Raw genomic sequence first — 18,694 nt, 5'->3', positions numbered from 1 at the left:
TAGTTTTTCCGTCTTCCTTGAAGCCTTTTTGATTCCTCGCTTATGCCCCAAAATCGCATTACTGATGACCACTTGTAAACTCCAGAGAACATAACATAATGAACATCTTTAATTTGGTACCCTTGGAGATTTGTAGGCTGATATTGTTGCCTCGGTCACTCACCTCTGGCATAATCTCAATCTTCTCAAAGCGGCGCTTAAAGGGGAGGGTGAGAACCTCAGCTCGGTGGTAGGACATGGGGGGTGGCTGGCAGTCTATCATCAGGTCTGTGCGATGGGATTGTGCGGGTGGGGGCTGTGTGTACTGCTCAGGACAAACAACATGGACAGGCTGTGGAAGAAATAAAGTACAAAATCAGAGCCCAGGCAGAAATCAGAACACATTTTACTCGTGGAAGTATTTGCACACACAAGATAAATAATCAAACATTCTTAGGTTAAGGCTGCGTCACAGAAAGTAATGATCAAAGTAAAGCAAGAGAAGAGTTAAGACCAATAAAAGCTTTACAGGTCATCATCATCAAAATCTTTATTCGACCATAACAAACAGCCATAAAAGCACAGATCATTTAAAACATAAAAATTAGCGCATATTAAAAAAAAATACAAGCATTTGCTGTTACCTATTACTAATTTATAGCTCAATACTTTTCCTTGCGGTAATTGATTTTAGAATAAACAGGGCAGTGTTATAACACTTGAGAACCTGTGCCATGGCCCATATGCTTAGAACATATTCCAATATGAACAGAATAGGAAAGGGACCAGCATATGATACCACATTTCATTCTGATCTTTCTTTCCACCCCAAATCCAGAAAGCCTGGTCACTGTGTTACGTGTGACTGTGAATTCTCATAAAAGTCCTGCTCCTTTCCCCCCCAGTCCTGTGAGAGTGGAGGTGATAAGAGCCTGCTTTCTGCAATGGACTGACTATGGGTATGTCATGTCCTCAGCCTGCCGGAGATAGCACTGCGAAGACAGTGGCGGACTGAAAATATGGAGGTGTGGTTGGTGTTGGAACTGCAGAACTTTGACCATGTGGGCTAGAAATTCTTCCATTAGCTCCCAACTAATCAATGGGTCCACCTGAAGAGTTTAGGGTTCATTTATCAGGTTTACTATAACCATGGGTTTGCCTTCCAGACCAACTTGGTGACGCCCCATGCTTCTTCGAATCTTCTGCCTTTTTGCTCACTGGCTCAGAGTAAGACTTGTGAGATACTCGGCTGTTGTCTCTGAAACAGACTCCCACTGGACTTCCACTTCACATGCTTTAATAACCGTTTCAGGAAGGACCTGAAATTCTGTTTATTCTGCTGACCCTGTGCCTGCTGTACTTTGCTCTGCTGTCAATGTGTTTTTTTAAAGTTAACTTTATTGGCATTTAAATTTCATAAAAACAATATTACAGCCAAATATTGAGACATCAAGCGGTCCCCTATTCCCTTTTATCCAGCATCTCATCGGGTTCAGTCCCGTCATCTTCGATATTGCAAAACATTATCTGTACAAGTCATGAGATCTGAGTAGTTGGAGTGAGAGTTCCCATCCGTATCCCCTCCATTGATGTCATGTGTATCTCTGATACACTCCTCTGTGGCTTACAAACATCATGCCAATCCTAACTTGGGTATGTCCTTCCCTACCCCTCTCCCCTCTCAGCTATAAACCCGGCTATAATGGGCTTGTGCATGCTAATTATACACTCTACCTTAATGTCAGGCTTGTATTGTGATACACCCTTATCCTAACTTACCCTGTGTGGTGTTGCCCCTTTCCTGTGTGTAGACACTGTAGTCCCTTTGTCCTGCTCCCCCTTCAGATCCTGTAACATTTGATACCATGCCTGGAGGTCTTCTTCTAGCTTCTCATCTTTACGCACCATCTTCATTCGTACCCTTTCCGCTGTTGTCCATTCACAAATGACGTTCATCCATTCCCCTACCTGCGGAGGTCTAGGACGGAGCCATACTATTATGATTCATCTCTTTGCGAGCACCAATCCCAGGGAAAGAAAACGCCTACTTAATTTTTGTTTTTTAGGAGTAGGTATTAGGCTGCTCAGCAGCTGTCGGATCGCTTTAGGGATCAACCACCCAGTGGCTCTCTGAAGGTGTGTTAGCACCGCATCCCAATAGGAGCCAAGTGACGGGCACCCCCAAATCAAATAGAGGAAGTCGGCCACCTGTGATCTTCATCTTGGCCACTCATCACTTCGGGTTGGGTAAATTCTATGCAATCTACATGGGGTGAGATACACATGGTGAACTATATTGTATTGCAGGAGTTTGAATCTTGCCTGTCAGTGTGTTTTTTCCCCATCTATCTTTTGACTTTTCTGTTGAGTATGTCCATTCTAAAAACTCTTTATTAAACTGTGCTTATCATACAGTGAAGATAGTAGTCAACACAAGTGCTCAATATACACAGTAGTAAGTGCAGGCAGCATCAAATAAATGACATTGCAAGCAAACAAAGACATATTTGGTGTGACTGTCAAACATCTCAAACCTCTATTGATATCATACAACAAAATCAAATTCCACCCATTTCCCAAACCACCCCTTTGTGTTCAATATCCCCGGTATATGGCCAAGTTGAACAACACCTTTTCCCATTTCCTGGGACAGCCCCTGCTTTGGTAACCCACCCGTTTCGCCCGCAGGCACCGATTCCCAGTCTTCAACTGGTAGGTGGGGAGGGAGCTCCGTTGTACCCCAAGTGTTCTATATTGCGCTTGGCCACCCCGCCACCACAACTAGCCAGATCTTCTGGTTCTGTGTATGTTCTTGGTTCCCCATCCATCATTGACTTTTCTGTTGTGTAGGTCCATTCTTGGTTTACCAGCGCCATTACAACTTTGAAGCCAGGACAAGCAAATACATTCATTAATTAAATCCTCTATGCTGGAGTTCGACTGAGAATGTATTTTTCTCTGCATTAGAAAATCGTCTACGAATCGAGAGCTTTGAGGACTGGGGCTTGGGTTCTGCTGATCCTTCTGATCTGCTCCAGGTTTCAAACTCCACTGATAATAAGGTTCTAAGGTACACAAACTATAATCTTTGATGAACACTTTACTTTGGACTGTTTCCGTTTACAGAATAAGAAAGCAATGAAAAGGCAAAATGCAATATTTACTTTAAAAATTCTATATTTCTTAAGGGCTAAAAACTGAAATGTTACATTTTACAATAATCACAAATTTAGGATCAGAAGCCAGAGGTCCACACTGCAGAAAATAAAAGGAGGAGGATGTGAAGCGAGGGGGCGGGATGCCAGACATGTCCTTTGAAGAGGATGAACTTGGTGGCCAAGACAAAGAAGAAGAGGGGGAGAAAAGAGTTATGAGAAATCAAATCTACTTAGACGATAACGTCACAGGACTTGGCCACCAAGGTGAGCCAGGCACAGTGTTGTGGCAAGTTTGCCTTGGGCCCTAATGTAAACAAGGAAAAGGGACCCCCATGCCCACCTGTAGGCATATAATTATCACCATACTCTGGACTGCAGAGGACCCCTTCACAATCCTGGGCCCCCTGTTGCCACCGTACCTTCTGCATTATATATTCTTACGCTACTCATCAAATGCCGTGTCTCTAGCAGCCGGGAGAGGGAGGCCAAAAGTTGTGCTTTAAGACTCAGGTCCTTTGCCTCAGTTAAACTGGCACAGGAAGGAGCATCACACTAAAAACGCCTATTTCCAACTGTGAGGGGAGGAAAAAAAAGCACTGGAGAGAAGGGATCATGGAAAGAGGAGTACAGATTTAGTCGAACATAAGAGACTGCCCGACTCTGCTGTACACCGTGGGATTCAGAAAATAAATAACTACCTCCACAAGACTTCTCCTTAACTGTGAATCAGCAGGTTCCCAACAATATGTGAAACGTATGTCATTCGACTCTTGCAAGAACCTTTGAGGTCTACCGTGGTTGACAGACGCAGGAAATTGAACCAGAGGTTGTGTTAGCTACAGGAACAGAAACCGACAACCTCTTGGGAAAGCAGTAAGCCTCTTGTCAGATCTTCACTTATTGACATTTGTTGTGTAGATGTGACAGACGAGGAATGGTGCAAAATGAGCTATTAATTACACATCCCTGGTAATACCTGCATTTGGCATCCTGACCCTCCTTGCACTGAATCACAAGCTCCCAGGCATTCATTCACTCTTGAAGAGCAGTCACTGCTTTTTAATCGTCCACATAGATGGCATATTCTCCAATTGTTCTCAACGTATGCCTCGAAGCCCTGTGTAGGTACTCTGTCAAAAATCACTATCTCCTCCTAAGATACATATTTTTTTGAAGGTAAAATCCTTTTTATAATAATATGTAAATACATTCTTACCAAAGGAATGCTCCTGGTGTCCTCTTCTCAGACTAAAAGTTTCTGTGCCTTCACTGCCAGGTTGTTTATTATAGCCATGGTCTTCAGTCCAATTTGTCAAGTTGTATCCTGATTGGCTTATCTCCATCCCGCCTCTAAGCTCACCAATTCCCTCAGTGTAAAGCAATGGCATTCTTGACTCCACCCTTCATGTGCTTCTCAGAGGGCGGCATCACTTTGCTCTATACCTTATTCGCATAATTTGCAAGTGCCTTCTATTATCGGGGCCTATTGGTAAAATACATTCAACCTCCATTAGTCTTTGTTTCTAATTGAAATAGGTTAGGCTGTGTCCCTAAATAATAAAGTTGAAAAAAGAAATAAATATCCTGTATCCTCCATAAATGTGCTTAATATAAAGGAAATATGCCTATTTTGTTTAAGTGTGTGTTGGAATACAGTTCCTCATTTTCCCTCAGCAGTGAAAATGTTACTAGAATTCAGATTTCAACTCATACCCCTATCACTCCATTCTCAAAATAGATTCTATTATGCACACATCCTTGGTCCTTTCCATACTCAAACTGAAATTGACAAACAACGAACCTTCTCCGTATTCTCCCCATATCTTGTGATCAAAAACAATTTGCTGCCCCAAACAGTTCCCTCCCTACAGCGTGAACTTCTTGAGACTTCGGTAGCAATCCAAAAGAAGCGAATTTTAATTTGTTTGTATTACCGGCTCTTTTTCTGCACACTCCCTTCGCCAATGGTTGCTGTATCTTGGTTAAATGTCACTTTACCTGTAATTAGTCAGGCTGCCTTCACCTATCGTTCACCTTTATTCTTATGGCGCCCTGTTTCTCTTCTTCCACCTCTGTCCCTACTACTACCTTCCTCTGCCATCCAACAGATATAGGGGGGGGGGGGGGGAAGAGAGAGAGAGAGAGAGAGAGAGAGAGAGAGAGAGAGAGAGAGAGAGAGAGAGAGAGAGAGAGAGAGAGAGAGAGAGAGAGAGAGAGAGAGAGAGAGAGAGAGAGAGAGAGAGAGAGAGAGAGAGAGAGAGAGAAAGAGAAAGAGAGGTGTGTACACACACACACACACACACACACACATATATATATATATATATATATATATATATATATATATATATATATATATATATATATATATATATATATATATATATCCACAGCTCCTTCCTCCATATCACCGGGACCCGAGACTGCGGTGCAAAAACCAGGGATAGAGGTCGCCCCGGAAAATATCGATTCTCACCCAGCAAAGCAGCCGCTATGCCACTGCACTCCAATCCAGCCTCTCACAATATCCAAACAAGAAAGCCCGTGTGCTCGAATTTAACTTTTATTATTTCGGTTCCAGCATGGTGTCAACGGAATCACAAAAACACCCAACGCGTTTCGGCGAAAACACTCGCCTTGGTCACGGGTGGCCAGTGTAACGGAAATTAACCTTTTAAAAAAGTTATCGTGATACTAAGTGCACGTGTGAAAAAAAACAAAGGACATGGAACATTTAACATTGGCGGCCATCTTGTAGTGATGTGCAACGCAATTAGACCGTTAATACTTTAGTCTCTACCTTTCTGCATACAGAATTAGTTTCTTTTTTCATTATTAATTCATAATGTCTGTAACATAGTTCATTTTACCATTCCCAGTGGAAAATACAATAAAATTATGCTGTACAGAATTCACACTGTTCCAACTGAAAATCCCCTTTCAGCCGAAATGAGGTTAGTGGGGTAAGCCGCCACCTTTAACATTCTCCTGTGATTATTAATTCATAATGTCTGTAACACATTTCTTTTCACTATTCCAAGTGGAAAATTCATCCCATATTTAAACTGACACATTGTCAACTATATATATCTCACAATAAAGTCGTTCTGTGCAGAATTTATGATGTTCCAAATGATAATCCCCTTTCAACCGAAATGTGGTTAGTGGTGTGAGTTGCCACATTTAACCTTCTCCAGTGATCTATCATTGACCTAATGGATTCAACAATGAGCATATGATCAAAAATTATGAGTGTCACTAATATTCAGAAAATAATAATAATAGTAATCAAGCGCAAGTGCGTCAAATTCCAACAATAAATCCCAAGTGGGATAAGAGTTCACTCAATAAAATCACAAGTCCATCATGCTATTGTCCATCAGTTAATTGTTCAAATATAACCCCACGAGCCCCCCCGGGAAGACCAATTGTGTCCTCGATTGGTTCTCTGTTAGAGAACACATCGAGATACATTGATTACTTTTTACGACCTTTTGTTGAAGAAGTCCCCTCTTATCTGAGAGACAGCCGAGACTTCCTTAACAAACTTAAGGATTTTATATGGCAGGAAAGTTACTTGTTTATCACACTGGATGTGTGTAGTTTATACACATCAATAGGACATGGCGACGGAATCGACGCTTGTCGTCTGTTTCTGAAGAGAAGATCCATCTCCTACCTGGATCACACAGACATGATCATCCGGATGATGACATTTTGTCTTGAACAAAATTATTTCATCTTAAATGAGACCTACTATCGGCAGAAACAAGGGACGGCGATGGAAACTTGCTTTGCTCCCAGCTTTGCTAATCTGTTCATGGTGAGCTGGGAGCAGCAAGTGGCCAGGACCAGTGATCTGTACAGCAGCCATGTGAGAGTATGGCTGCGGTACATAGACGACCTATTTATCATCTGGGATGGTTCTGGCGACCTCGCCGAACTATTCATCCAAGATCTCAACAAGAATGACCTCAACCTGACCCTAGAGGGTAAGATCAGTGATTCTAAAGCAGTATTCCTAGATTTATCCATCGAAATTTTTGAAGAAAGGCTGGCGATGAAGCTGTTTCGGAAGGAAACTGCAGGAAATACACTGCTTCATGCAGAGAGTGGTCACCCCAGAGCATTGATCCGCAGTATTCCGTTTGGAGAATTCCTCCGGGCTCGGAGGAATTGCAGCAGGGATCAAGATTTTCTTGAGGAAGGGGAGCACATGAAAGAACGCTTCAGGGAGAGAGGCTACAACCAGACCATTATAGACCAGGCATTTCAAAATGCTAGTAAGATTAGCCACTCCTCACTAGTGAACCCAGAACAGGAAAGAACAGGTGGAGAAAAGGAAACCATTAGATTCATCTCCACATTCCACTCGAAATCATGGAGAGTCCAAAAGAGCCTCAACAAACACTGGAAGGTTCTTGGGACAGAACCCACTTTGAGTGAAGTCTTGGGAGACCATCCTAGAATAACTTACCGCAGGGCAGACACACTTAGAAACAAGGTCAGTCATAATGAGGTCAGTACCATCAGGCCCAGTACCACTAACATCCAGGGTTTCTTTACATGTATGAAGTGTAAAGCCTGTAGGTACAGCACAAATGTAAAGAAAGTACATTAGCCGATTGAGGATAAGGATAAAAACATCGAGAAACATCTAACCTGTCTATCAGAATATTGTGTTTATGTACTGGTCTGTCCCTGCCCGAAGAAGTATGTAGGAAGCACTATGTTCCCTGCCAAAACACGGGTGTTACAACACATGAGGGCAATTCAAAATAAAGAACAAACCTCACCTGTTGCCCGACATTTCGAGGAACAACATAACAGCAATCGCAACCTCCTCAAATTGTTTGTAATAGACAAACTACCCCCTATGAAGAGAGAAGGAGACAAGATTCGTAAGTTGCGACAGTTAGAAAACAGGTATATTGTGAACCTTGACACTCTTATTCCAGGTGGCCTCAACTCTGAGGAGGAAATGGTATGGCATCTTGGTGAATGAATTTTGCTGTATATGGATATCATTCTTAAATGATGATAATTTTATTGATGTTCTTGAGTAGGAAATGTTGCCCATAGTATGATCGTGTATATAATACAAAACTCTGAGCCCCTGCGAGACAACGTAGAATTACTGGTTTTTAAGTAATTGTTTTGAAACATTATCACAATGGATTTAAGGTTTAGGCACTTTCATGAGACGAATATCGGTAACTTGTAGTGAATAGCATGTAACATTCAATTTTTGACAGGTTCGTACCCTTCTTTTCTTTTCTCTCCCAGCTATGTACAGGATTGCGGAGGAATGCTAGCGGTTGTGGAACATGTTGTGATTAACAGCATATGATATCCTATGTGAGACTCTCTTTCTCCTCCCACTGGGGAAGTACAGGTTATATTTGAACAATTCACTGATGGACAATAGCATGATGGACTTGTGATTTCATTGAGTGAACTCTTATCCTACTTGGGATTTATTGTTGGAATTTGACGCACTTGCGCTTGATTACTATTATTATTATTTTCTGAATATTAGTGACACTCATAATTTTTGATCATATGCTCATTGTTGAATCCATTAGGTCAATGATAGATCACTTGAGAAGGTTAAATGTGGCAACTCACACCACTAACCCCATTTTGGTTGAAAGGGTATTATCATTTGGAACATCATAAATTCTGCACAGTACGACTTTATTGTGAGATATATAGTTGACAATGTGTCCGTTTAAATATGGGATGAATTTTCCACTTGGAAAAGTGAAAAGAAATGTGTTACAGACATTATGAATTAATAATCACAGGAGAATGTTAAAGGTGGCGGCTTACCCCACTAACCCCATTTCGGCTGAAAGGGGATTTTCAGTTGGAACAGTGTGAATTCTGTACAGCATAATTTTATTGTATTTTCCACTGGGAATGGTAACATGAACTATGTTACAGACATTATGAATTAATAATGAAAAAATAAACTAATTTTGTATGCAGAAAGATAGAAACTAAAGTATTAACGGTCTATTTGCGTTGCACATCACTACAAGATAGCCGCCAATGTTAAATGTTCCATGTCCTTTGTTTATTTTCACACGTGCACTTAGTATCACAATAACTTTATTTAAAAGGTTCATTTCCGTTACACTGGCCACCCGTGACCCAGGCGAGTGTTTTCGCCGAAACGCGTTGGGTGTTTTTGTGATTTCATTGACACCATGCTGGAACCGAAATAATAAAAGTTAAATTCGAGCATACGCGCTTTCTTGTTTGGATATTGTGAGAGGCTGGATTGGAGTGCAGTGGCATAGCGGCTGCTTTGCTAGGTGAGAATCGATATATATATATATATATATATATATATATATACATATAACATACACACATATCCTACACACTCCACATGCTTGGTCTATAAATTAGATGCAAGGAAAATATTTTATGGTAATTTTGCTCTTCCCTGGGATAAGTCAAATGTATTGCACAGGGGATGACCAGTGTAATAGCAAAGCCCCTTGTGCTTTTTACTCTCCTAGTTGCTGGATACACAAATACAAGATAAGTTCATACCCACCATGCTCTAGGAGCCTCAACCAACCAGACAGCCACCCACTGCTAGCGTCAGCAGACGGCATAGCACCTTCTCATACTCTACAGTGCACAGCATCCTCATTCACTCTCAGACAAGGTAATACACTATGATATAATACACCACACTCCCTACACAAGTTCCAACACCTCTCTTCCATACAACAAAACTACAAGAATCTGCACAACCTACATATTTGGCAGAGTTGTGGTCATACACACACTCATTCACCACATAGGAAGCATCTTCATTCACCCAAGGCAGACGATTCATCAAACACCCTTCACGTACCCACCTTCATTTACCACATTTACCACATGTGGAAACTACTACATTGTGTGTAGGGCAAACAAGCAGTAAAGTGGTTTTCCTGCAGGGGTCTTCAATCCTAAATGCCGAAACAACCACATTGCTTAGTTCAGCCGGACAACATCGTGTGAACATCAGAAATGAACTTATCACACATTTCATCAGGGCATCACCAATTTCAACATCATAAATTATTAGACTCCCCGTTTCAGGGGGTTTAAACCTTTTTCACCAACAACCCTTTCAGCATCAAATACTACACTTTAGAAAACGTTGTGTTACTTTTACATGGCAATATACAGCATAATAATAGCAAGTAGATGAAAACAGTAAGTGGCATAGACACCTGATAAAGTGCACAACCACCTCACATATTAACTGCTCTTGCTTGAACACCAGGGAACACAAAAAGCTGCACATTTTCAAACCCCCCAAAAATGGCCAAAAAACACAAATGTTCTCTCCACTTATTATCATCCTTCTCTAAACAAGCAGTACTTTGATCTTTTGATACAGAGTTCCAAACAAACAACAGCACGGTGGAGCACTCTCAACAGTGAAGCACCCGAGAATGAGTCATTCTAACCTTTCAGATACTTCCTTCCAGCAGGATTGCAGTATACAGCCTCACCATGAAGGAATGGAGGCAGGATCCTACCCATCCTCTCTCGTTTCACTAACTCTCACCCATGAACTGGCAAAGAAACACACCTCTGTATGGAGGAAAACCATGTTTGAAATGTTGAGCCTAGTCTTGGGAGTCAATCGCCGCTCAGAACACCACAAAGACAGTCAAGCAAGGAATCTTCAAGTTCCAGCTACCGCAGGATTACCTCTTTCCGCGAGGCACACCGCAGCCAAGCCTCGCACACAAATGTAATTTCAGGTACCACACTGGCTAATTGGAAAAGCACAAAACATAGTCCAGCCCGAAAGTGTAAACGCCCTGAACATACAAGGTGGTTTAAACAGATGTCCAGTCACCTCCCTAGCAAAACTAATCGTTCTAATCCTTTCGAGAGGCCACAGGAGCACCAACCTAGACAGCTCAACTAGTGCAGCTCTTAGTATGAAACAACAGCATCAACAGTATAAAAATACAATCCTTTTTTTTTTTTTTTTTAGAGCGCGCAGCTACCCTAGGGCATCCCGGCGCTAAAAAGACCACGGTACTGAGGGAAGGAATGGTCAGGAAGACGAGCTCACGGAAAAAGTAGGGTTTTTAGGCGTTTCCTAAACCTGAGGTGGTTATGTTCTTGCCTCAGGGAGAGAGGAAGGGCGTTCCAAAGTCTAGGAGCATTATAGGAGAACAGGCGACCGCCTGTTCTGGCCTTCCTAATTCTAGGGACATTGGCGAGGGAAAGAGAGTTGGATCTTAATTGTCGACTTGACTGTTGATGAGTCACAAGTGTCCTAAGAATGGGAGGGCCTTCATTGTGCAAAATTTTATGAGTAATGCACAGGGTCTTGAAATTGACCCTCTCCTTTACTGGCAACCAGTGCAGACTTCTGAGAGCTGGTTTGGCCGAATTCCTCGTTGAGGTTCCTGTGAGGATTCTCGCCGCCGCGTTCTGTGCGCATTGAAGTCTGTGGACAACCGAGGCTGGGGCCCCCAGATACAGGACATTTCCATAGTCCAATCTGGAGTTCACAAGCCCCTGCAGCAGGAGTTTCCTGGACTGGAGCGGGAGTAGATGTAAAATCTTTCGAGCCATCTTTATCAGGCCGAAGCAGGTTCCCGCCGTTTTTCTCGCCTGAGTTTTGAAACTTAGATCCTGGTCAAGCCATATCCCTAAACTCTTGACTTCGGACTTGGGAATAGGTGGCGTTCCCATGCATGGTGGCCAAGGAAGGGATGTGGGAATTTTGTTGGAGGTTCCTAAGAGGAGTATTTCAGATTTCTCCCCATTTAGTTTTAACCTTGATTCGCACATCCATTGATGCACCTTCTCCAGACAGCTGCTCAGATTGGACAAGGCGTTGTAAGACTGGTTAAGGGAGACGACCAGCTGGGTGTCATCAGCATACATTATTGATTTAATGCCAAACGGCTTGACAACATCCTCAAGGGGAGCCATGTAAACATTAAAAAGTGTGGGGCTCAGGGAAGATCCCTGAGGCACACCACACCTAAGAGACTGAGCATTGGAGACGGAATACCCGTCAGCAACTTGAAAGAACCTGTCTTTGAGAAAGGATGAGATCCAGGCCAAAGCGGAATCCGCCACTCCTATCAGACCAAGGCGCTGGACAAGGGTTGCATGGTCCACCGTGTCGAAGGAGGATCACTGCCACTGATCCTCCTGCGTCCAATATGCCCCTAGCTTCTTCGACCACGGCTAACAATGCGGTGTCAGTCCCTTGTCCTGGTCTAAAGCCTGTCTGGGACATGCGGAGAAGATGGTTGGTCTCTAAAAATTCCGAAAGTTGATGATTTGCTACTCGTTCGGCTATTTTACTCATAGCTGGTAGCAATGAGATTGGTCTAAAATTGGAAGGATCTGTGGGATCCAAGTGCGGTTTTTTAATGAGAGCCTTGACTGTGGCTTTTTTCCAGTTCGCCGGGACTATACCGTTTTCAAAGGAGGCGTTGATCAGCTTGGTAAAAAGGGGAGCAATAGTGGGAGCAACTAGCTTCAATTTACTAATGGGGGCTGGGTCTGATGGGGAGCCACTTTTGACTTTCTGTAAAACGTTGAGAAACTTTTCAGTGGAGATTTGGGAGAAAGAGGTTAATCTCGGGGTGTCTTGGAGGCAATGGAGGCATGTACAACAACACGCCTCCTCAAACGCTGATGGCATATGTAGAAACCATTGGATCACTACCATACGCATAGCCTTTTTTAAAGGCAAACTCCATACACTTCTCAGAAAATGAACAGGCAACTGTCCTATAACCCAGCATCTCTAACAGTGGAGGTTTCTCAGTAGACCTGAGGTTCCGTGATGATCGTAAGTGGTGTTTTTGACTCGCACTCATATGGTCGAGTCTGGTATCTATGAACCGCAAATGACGAGTTTAGTGGGAGTACGCGTTTTCGCTGTGCTAGCCTAAACCGTTCGTTTGTTTCGTGGGTTTCTACATCTGAGCCCACGGGTTCCATCTTAGATGCGGCATCCATTTTGTCTCTTGCCCTCAAGTAGCCAGCGAACGGACGCTGTCCGCTTCGCGACCCTGGGATTCCCAAACTCCTGCGGAAGACACGTTTCCTTTGAAAGTGTCTTTATGATGAGGGGGATGACACTGTAAGGCAGATGGCCCGCTCGAGGCTCATCTTGCCGTGCCGGTCTATTGTCTTAGTTGTGCATTCATTAAGCACGTCCCCTTTGATGCCTGCAGCTCGTGTTTCCCGATACCACCCCTTTTACACCCTTTCCGATCTCCCCACTGTTTCTGTCTTCCTCTACACCTGTTCCTGTCCCTTCCTCGATTTGTTTACTGCTGATTGGAATGTACTAATGGTGGGAAGATGGGCTTTTACAGTTGGGAACTACCAAACGTTTCTGTACTTCTGTTCCGGGCCTTGAATACATGAAAGCAACCCCTTATGGTCTTTACGATGGGAACCGAGTTGTAAACCTTTGTGTACTATGATATCTTATGCATGAAAACTGTATAAAAGGAGCGATCCACAGAGGCAAGTCGAATCAGACTCCTCGAACCTACACGTGTTGGACTTCCTGTGACTTCTTTGTTCCCTGCAGTAATAAACCTCGAATCTTTGACGCCGAAGGAAGTGTCCCGTGTCTCTGTCATTTGTACGCCGGAACAGGTTACCCACGAAGGTTTCAGGTGTTATCCCTGGCAACGCTGGGTCTTAAATTAACCCAGTCCTTCAGTTGGCGCCCAACGTCGGGCTGCATCAGTGGTACCGGTCCAAGCCCGACGATCGTGAGGAACTTCGTGTGAAATCTCCGAGGGAAGGTGCACCCCGCTTCATCGATCCTGTTGTCGAAACAAGTGGCCCGACGACTTTTCCCGCGAAGATTCCCGCCTCCTGACGGCTGCGACGGACTGCTGCCCTGACTGTAGACCTGTTTTAGCGCCTGGCGTAGACCTTGGTACAGCGAGACGATTGACGGGCCTTCCTGGTGACGCCATCGATCTTTGAGTTAAGTATTTGTGGGTCGCTCCCAGAGTCCTTAGTTGTGGGTGCTTAGTTGTTGCATGGTTCCATTGCATTTGTGGTTCTTAGTACTTGGTTCTTTGTTTTGATATTTGACGTCTGCAGTCGCCAAAAACCGAGGGTTTTTGCTCTTTGCAGGGACATTGTTAATCCTATAACCCTTGACGTTTGTGAAACTCGGTTAGTGTGCAAGATGCCTGGCCGTAGTACTTTGTTCAGTTGTTTTAGACGTTGTGGTACGGATTCCCGACTGGAGGACTCGTGTCCGATGCCTCCGGTTGGAACTCCAACTTATGAGCTGTACAGGTTTAGGTCCGATTACATTCAATGAGTGTTGGGTTCGCTATACTAAAAAAGACGGTGTCCTTAGTTGGCCACCTCATGGTAGTTTTGGGACCCCGATTTTAGACAATCTTGAAGCCAAATTGTTCCAGAGAAAAGCAAGGCCGGCCATGTTTGATTCCTTTCGGTTGTGGCGTAAAGAAGCCAAACAGAGAGAAATCAAACAGATTAAACGTAATAAGAGAGAAGGAGTTGTTACCACGGTAAGAAACGCAGAGCAGTTCCAGCGAGATAAGGAGGAAAAGGAAAAGGAAGTTTTCGATAGATTGCAGCGTATGTCTGTAGATAAGTGTTACCCCGCTTTACCGACGGGTACGGATAAGAAGGAGGAATCAGTAGAGGACCCCTTGCGGTCCTATCTCTTGAAATCACCACCTCCGTACGCACAGGGTACCATAGCTCCAGTGGTTCCCCCTGTCGCTGTTCCTCCACCTGCTCCCGTTCCTGTTCCACAACCTGTCCCCGTACTTCAACCCGTTCCTGCTCCTCTACCTGCTTCCGTCCCTACTGCTCCTCCGCTTGTACTTCCTCATACTCCTGCTCCCGCTGCTCCTGCTGTTCTGGTTACTTCTGCTGTCTCTTCTGTTCCTGGTACTTCTCTTGTTACCCCGTTGTGTTACTCTTCTTCTCCATCTGTTCGACGTCGTACCCCTTCTGTTGCTGCTAACTTCTTCAATTCTCTTGGACCTATTCTTGAGTCCGCTGGTTCGGACGGTCCTCAAAGACGAAGTCAGCTTCCCGGTAGTAGGGAACGTGACACACTGTATAATATGGCGATGGGTTGGATGAAATACCCCCTTAGAAATCCTCCACGTGTGGTGTTAGATACGTTTTGTCAATTCAACATACCGACACAAAGGTTCGTTTTTGAAGAAATGTGTAAGGTTCTACGTGACCAAATATCGGCTGATGCATCTGACGATGTCATGACTGCTTTGACTGATCTTCAGCTTCAGTTTGCGAGCGGAATGTTGGTGGGCACCAATGTTCGATGTGCTGTCGAGCAGTTGTTGTCTTTTCGTCCTTCTATAATGCCTCGGGCATTGTTTCTAGAGGACATTGAGGGACCGCTTGCAGCGCCTGGTCAGTACCCCATGCGCAAAGTTCCACCAGTGTGGATGCCAGGTGATGCTACTCAAAATCCTGCAGTCTTGCCGCACTTTCAGAGAGTGTGGATACATCTTCCATGGAAACGGTCGGAAGTTTTGCAGGTAAAGCAATCTTTGCCTGACCCTCGCAAAAATCCTGCAGGGTATTATAAAGAATTATCGCAGCTTGTGGATGCTACGATAATGAATCTTGCTGATATTGATATGTTGTTTGGCAATGTCGTGCCGCAACCGGTATGGGCAAAGATTCGTCAGGAAGACCATGCGGCGGAATTAGGCGGTGATTGGAATGCATTGGGGGCTGCTGATGCATTGCAAGTCGGTGGGGCCAAGCCCGAACAGCTAATTACGGCTTTGCCCCAGAGAATTATCACTCTGATGAAAACACTTATGCCAGCTATGAAGGTGAATTGGGACAAACTGTCCGCTTGCAAACAAAAGAAGGATGAGAGTGTCTCTGATTTCTTTACGAGATTTGAGGAGGCATTTATCGATCATAGTGGTCAGGATATGGGCACTGAGGGAGGTCAGAGATTGTTTGTGGACAAATTTGTGTCGAACTTGTTGCCGGACTTAAGCAACAAGTTAAGGAATTCAGAAAGTGCATGGGCTGTTTCCACTTCTGCTCAAATATTGGCCATGGCCCAATACTATGAGAATAGAGAGAAAGAGGAGAATGATCATGCCGATAAAAAGACGAAAGAACTCAAAACTAAAGTGTTGTTGCAGCAGGCGTATCCTCCCCGTTCGAATCAGAATGATTCGCACCAACGGAATCGATCGCAGCCTCAGTCGAATAGGTCACAATCACGAAATGACTCTTCTTCGCAGAGATCTTCGTTAGGGTACAATCAGTGTGCCTATTGTAGGGGAGAGGGTCATTTGAAATTCGATTGCCCAGTTTTGCGTGATCGTAATAGTGGTAATTCATCTAGAGGAGGTTGTGGTGGTCTTCAACAGACATCACGTGGTAGAGGTCGCGGTGCTCAAAATGATCGTTCCAACAATACGGATTCTAATAATTGTTTCGATCAGCGCGGATCGTCGCAAGGTCGATCTGCTCAGTACAATGTGGACGATTATTACGTCGATCAGGATGCTGACGACGGTAATTACTAGGACAGCCATAGACAAGGAGAGGGAGTAGTATCAGTTCCGGTTGATCAGAGAGGGCCTTACGTCGCAGTTGCCACCTCGGGCGTCGTTGAGCCTTTTCTGTTGAACACTGGTGCAGCGAAAAGTTCCATCATACATTCGAAACTCCCTGGCGCACCTTTGTCTGGCTTAACAAATGTTTCTGTTGGATTCTCTGGCGCCCCTGTTAGCAATGCGGTTTCGTGCCCTTTGCCTCTTACAATTGGGCCTCGTGAGCTGAAATCTCCGTTGATTTTGACTACTGGTTGTGGTGAAAATCTTTTTGGCTTGGATTTGCTGAAACGTCTGTATGCGACTTTGTATTGTTCTCCTGCGGGAGTAAAGCTTACGTTGGGTGAGAGAGTTGTCTCTCCTATGTACTTATCCATCGATAAGCTTCCACCGGAATTGAGTTCTCTTCCTGCATCTTTGTGGGCAACAGGTCCCAATGACGTGGGCCTGCTTGACATCTCCCCTTATGTTGTTCACTTGAAATCTAATGTGCGATTGCCACGTATTCCCCAGTATCGTATCTCCCTTGATGGTGAACGAGCGCTGTTAGCCATCATCTACGATTTGATTGAGAAAGATGTTATCGAGGAGACTCGGGGAAACGTGTGCAATAGCCCTGTACTGCCCATTTTGAAGCGCACTGATCCATCGAAACCCCCTGTTTATCGTTTTGTTATCGATTTACGGGAGGTGAATAAAATTGTGATTCCTCAGTTCCCTGTGGTGTCTGACATTACGGCTCTACTGACTCTGATTCCAGCCTCTGCATCTTGGTTCTCAGTGATCGATCTGAAGAATGCTTTCTTCAGCATTCTGATTGCTGAGGAAAGTAGAGACCTTTTCGGTTTCTCTCTTGGTGGCCGGTTTAAACGCGCTCCTCAGGGCTACTGTGAGAGTCCATCGATATACAGCCAAGCCTTGAAGGGCCAACTTGATGCGTTTGTGTTGCCGGCCGGTGCGGCCTTGATCCAATAGGTCGATGACTTATTGGTGGCTGCAGATACTCAGGACATTTGCAAACTTGCTACGGTGTCGTTGTTGCAGCATCTCTGTGACTTACATCACAAGGTGTCACCTTCTAAACTGCAATATTGTTGTCAAGAAGTAACCTATTTAGGTCACTTATTGTCAAAGGAGGGAAGGTTGACCCCAGAGAGAATTGCAGCGATTGCTCGAATGACTGTGCCAACGACTCAGAGAGATGTGCGTGCCTTTTTAGGTATCACGTCATACTGCAGGCAATGGATCCCAAATTTTTCATTGCTAGCGAAACCATTGGTGGCTCTTACGTACAAGGATGTTCCAACTCCTTTACCATGGACGGAAGAATGTCAGAAAAGTTTTTCTGAACTACGTGATGCGTTGTGTTCGGCTCCTGTGTCAGGGACTCCTGACTACAGTAAGCAGTTTACACTATACGTTCACGAGAGGGAAGGTTGTGCGTTGAGTGTTTTGACGCAACAATTCGGCGGTAAGCAACGTCCATGCGCATATTTTTCCTCGACTTTGGACCCGGTAGCTAGAGCATTGCCGAGTTGTTTGAGAGCAACAGCGGCAGCTGCTGTGTCCATCCGACAATCTGCAGGATTGGTCATGGATAATATGCTTACGGTGATGGTTCCACATGCAGTTGACACTCTCTTGAATCGTACGAAAACTCAACACCTGACGAGTGCAAGATTGTCTGGTTATGAGTTGACGCTTTTGGCAAGTCACATTCAAATAAAACGTTGTAATGTCCTGAACCCGGCGTCTCTGTTGCCAATTAGTATGGAATCAGACGACGTAGCACCTCATGACTGCTACTTACGAACCGAGGAGGAAACAAAAGGTCGTGTAGACCTGAAAAATACTCCATTGGAAGATCCCGATGGGACCTTGTATGTGGATGGGTCGTGTTTTAAATTACCGAATGGTGATGTAACGACTGCCTATGCTGTG

General features: G+C 44.3%; 1 protein-coding gene across 2 annotated transcripts in view; it reads right to left on the bottom strand.

Annotated features, from left to right (window-relative positions):
* Positions 1–18,694, bottom strand: part of INTS9 (integrator complex subunit 9) — a 508,494-nt gene that overhangs the window by 28,674 nt on the left and 461,126 nt on the right. For both annotated transcript variants that reach the window (XM_086928012.1, XM_086928014.1), the window contains exon 14: positions 164–331. In XM_086928012.1, coding sequence (XP_086784138.1) covers positions 164–331 — 168 coding nt within the window. The remainder of the gene's footprint in view (positions 1–163; positions 332–18,694) is intronic.

The sequence above is a fragment of the Lissotriton vulgaris genome, chromosome 6, assembly GCF_964263255.1.
Source record: "Lissotriton vulgaris chromosome 6, aLisVul1.2, whole genome shotgun sequence".
Taxonomy (NCBI): Eukaryota; Metazoa; Chordata; class Amphibia; order Caudata; family Salamandridae; genus Lissotriton; species Lissotriton vulgaris.
The sequence above is the reverse complement of the archived record's forward strand: the minus strand, read 5'-3'. Positions and strand labels throughout refer to the sequence as shown.